This window comes from Cynoglossus semilaevis, unplaced genomic scaffold (assembly GCF_000523025.1).
Source record: "Cynoglossus semilaevis isolate Cse_v1.0 unplaced genomic scaffold, Cse_v1.0 scaffold2954, whole genome shotgun sequence".
Taxonomy (NCBI): Eukaryota; Metazoa; Chordata; class Actinopteri; order Pleuronectiformes; family Cynoglossidae; genus Cynoglossus; species Cynoglossus semilaevis.
In genome coordinates this window covers 1-1595 of record NW_007585625.1, presented here as the reverse complement: position 1 = coordinate 1595, position 1595 = coordinate 1, and the positions used below count along the sequence as shown (strand labels likewise).

General features: G+C 43.9%; 1 protein-coding gene across 2 annotated transcripts; it reads left to right on the top strand.

The window, feature by feature from the left end:
* Positions 1 to 103: 103 nt before the first annotated feature.
* LOC103399102 (piwi-like protein 2) lies at positions 104 to 1514 on the top strand. 2 transcript variants are annotated; one of them, XM_017031019.1, is made up of 5 exons: positions 104 to 205; positions 544 to 658; positions 798 to 973; positions 1117 to 1198; positions 1393 to 1514. In XM_017031019.1, the coding sequence occupies exons 1-5, from the start codon at positions 142 to 144 to the stop codon at positions 1397 to 1399; spliced, it is 444 nt and encodes a 147-aa protein (XP_016886508.1). In that variant the 5' UTR covers positions 104 to 141; the 3' UTR covers positions 1400 to 1514. The 2 variants fall into 2 exon arrangements, with proteins under 2 accessions (XP_016886508.1, XP_008336067.2); XM_008337845.2 differs by having other exon boundaries at positions 1389 to 1514.
* The last annotated feature ends 81 nt before the right edge of the window (positions 1515 to 1595 follow it).

Sequence of the window (1595 nt, the reverse complement as noted above, 5' to 3'; positions counted from 1 at the left end):
TGTCAGTTACAGAAACATGTCGTTAAAAATTACCTGGCGATACCAACTAACATATAAAAGTTATTTTTTTTGCACTTTCAACATGTGTTTGTGTCAAAGGAGGACAAACCAATCAGTGCTGAAGGATTGTCTCTGGTTTCCATGTTCAAAACTATGGGACTTGAGCCTGCAATCACCTCATGGGGGAGAGGAGCGCCACCTGTTGGTCTGTACCTGAAATCTAATTTTTGCCATATGGGTTAATTTTTGTTATATATACATTATATATTTATACACACACACACACACACATATATGTGTATGTACTGTATATGTGTGTATACATGTATGTATATGTGTGTATATATGTGTATATGTGTATATATGTGTCTATGTATATATATATGTGTATGTATGTGTATATATGTGTCTATGTATATATGTGTGTGTGTATATGTATATATATATATATATGTGTATATGTATATATATACTGTATGTTTCAATATACATATTTATCACCAGATATAAAGTGTAAGTTGTGAACACGGCCGTGTGTTGCAGGCAGGGGCGTGTCTGCTGATGTGGAAGGGTGGAAACTCCAGGGTCACCACCTTTGTCCACCCAGTGGCCCAGAGGGTGTGGTCCAACCTGAGGGGCAGCTGGGCAGAGGCAGTGTGTAAGAAGAGATGAAACTGAAGTTTTATGGATACAAAATGTTACGAAAGTTATTTTTACCAAAATGGCTGATCAGAAATGCTGTCATATTAAGCGTACAACGTACAACGCCCTCTGCTGTTGATTTTGACTCCCTACAGTTTTGGTGGCCAGGGTCTCCCCACACAGAAAATGTTGGGCCTTGGACGATCGCAGTTGCCTCATCTTGCAGCGGGAGGACGTCGCGCTGCCCTGCCGCCGTTGCTGACTCGCGCTGAGCTACTGTCTCCTGGAGTCCAGTCTCAGCAAGGACGCTTCCCTCAGTCCAGTCTGAAAGGTACAACGCCGTAAAAAAAATCGAATATCGTAGTGTTCTTCCGATATAGTGATACGTATCGTCTCGACAGTTTCTTGTCAATGCAGAGATTTTCTAAAATAAAAAAAGTTGTCTTCATTTAAAAATGTGTCATCTCGGTGAAGGAGTCGACCCCCCCACCCCAGAGGTGTCGGAACTTCCTGCTGCTGAATCAGCAAAGTCGGAGCTGATAATGGAGGCCGTCCCGTGAGTCGATTGTCTTTTTTTTTTTGTCTTGTAGTTTTTGTCATTTTCAGTTTGAGTCTTCGTTGGGGGGTCTGTCAGTTCTCGATGTATTTGTGGGGTCTTCGTAAACACCAGAAGGTCACGAGGGACACGTGAGACGTTAGAGTCTCCTGGGTGTTGACGTGACGTCAGTGTCCATGTCCACTGTCAGACAGCCCCTGAACAAGTCCGGATCAAAGGGATCTCCGATAACCATCGCTTCAAATCACATCCCTGTGCGCTGTAAGAACGACGCCATCTACCAGTATCACGTCACCTTCGCGTGAGTACGCCTCCGCTGTCGCCGCGTTGATGACATCTGTGATGTAGTTGTTGCGTTTGCTCAGAGGTGACGCGTTTGTCTTTCAGTCCAAATGTC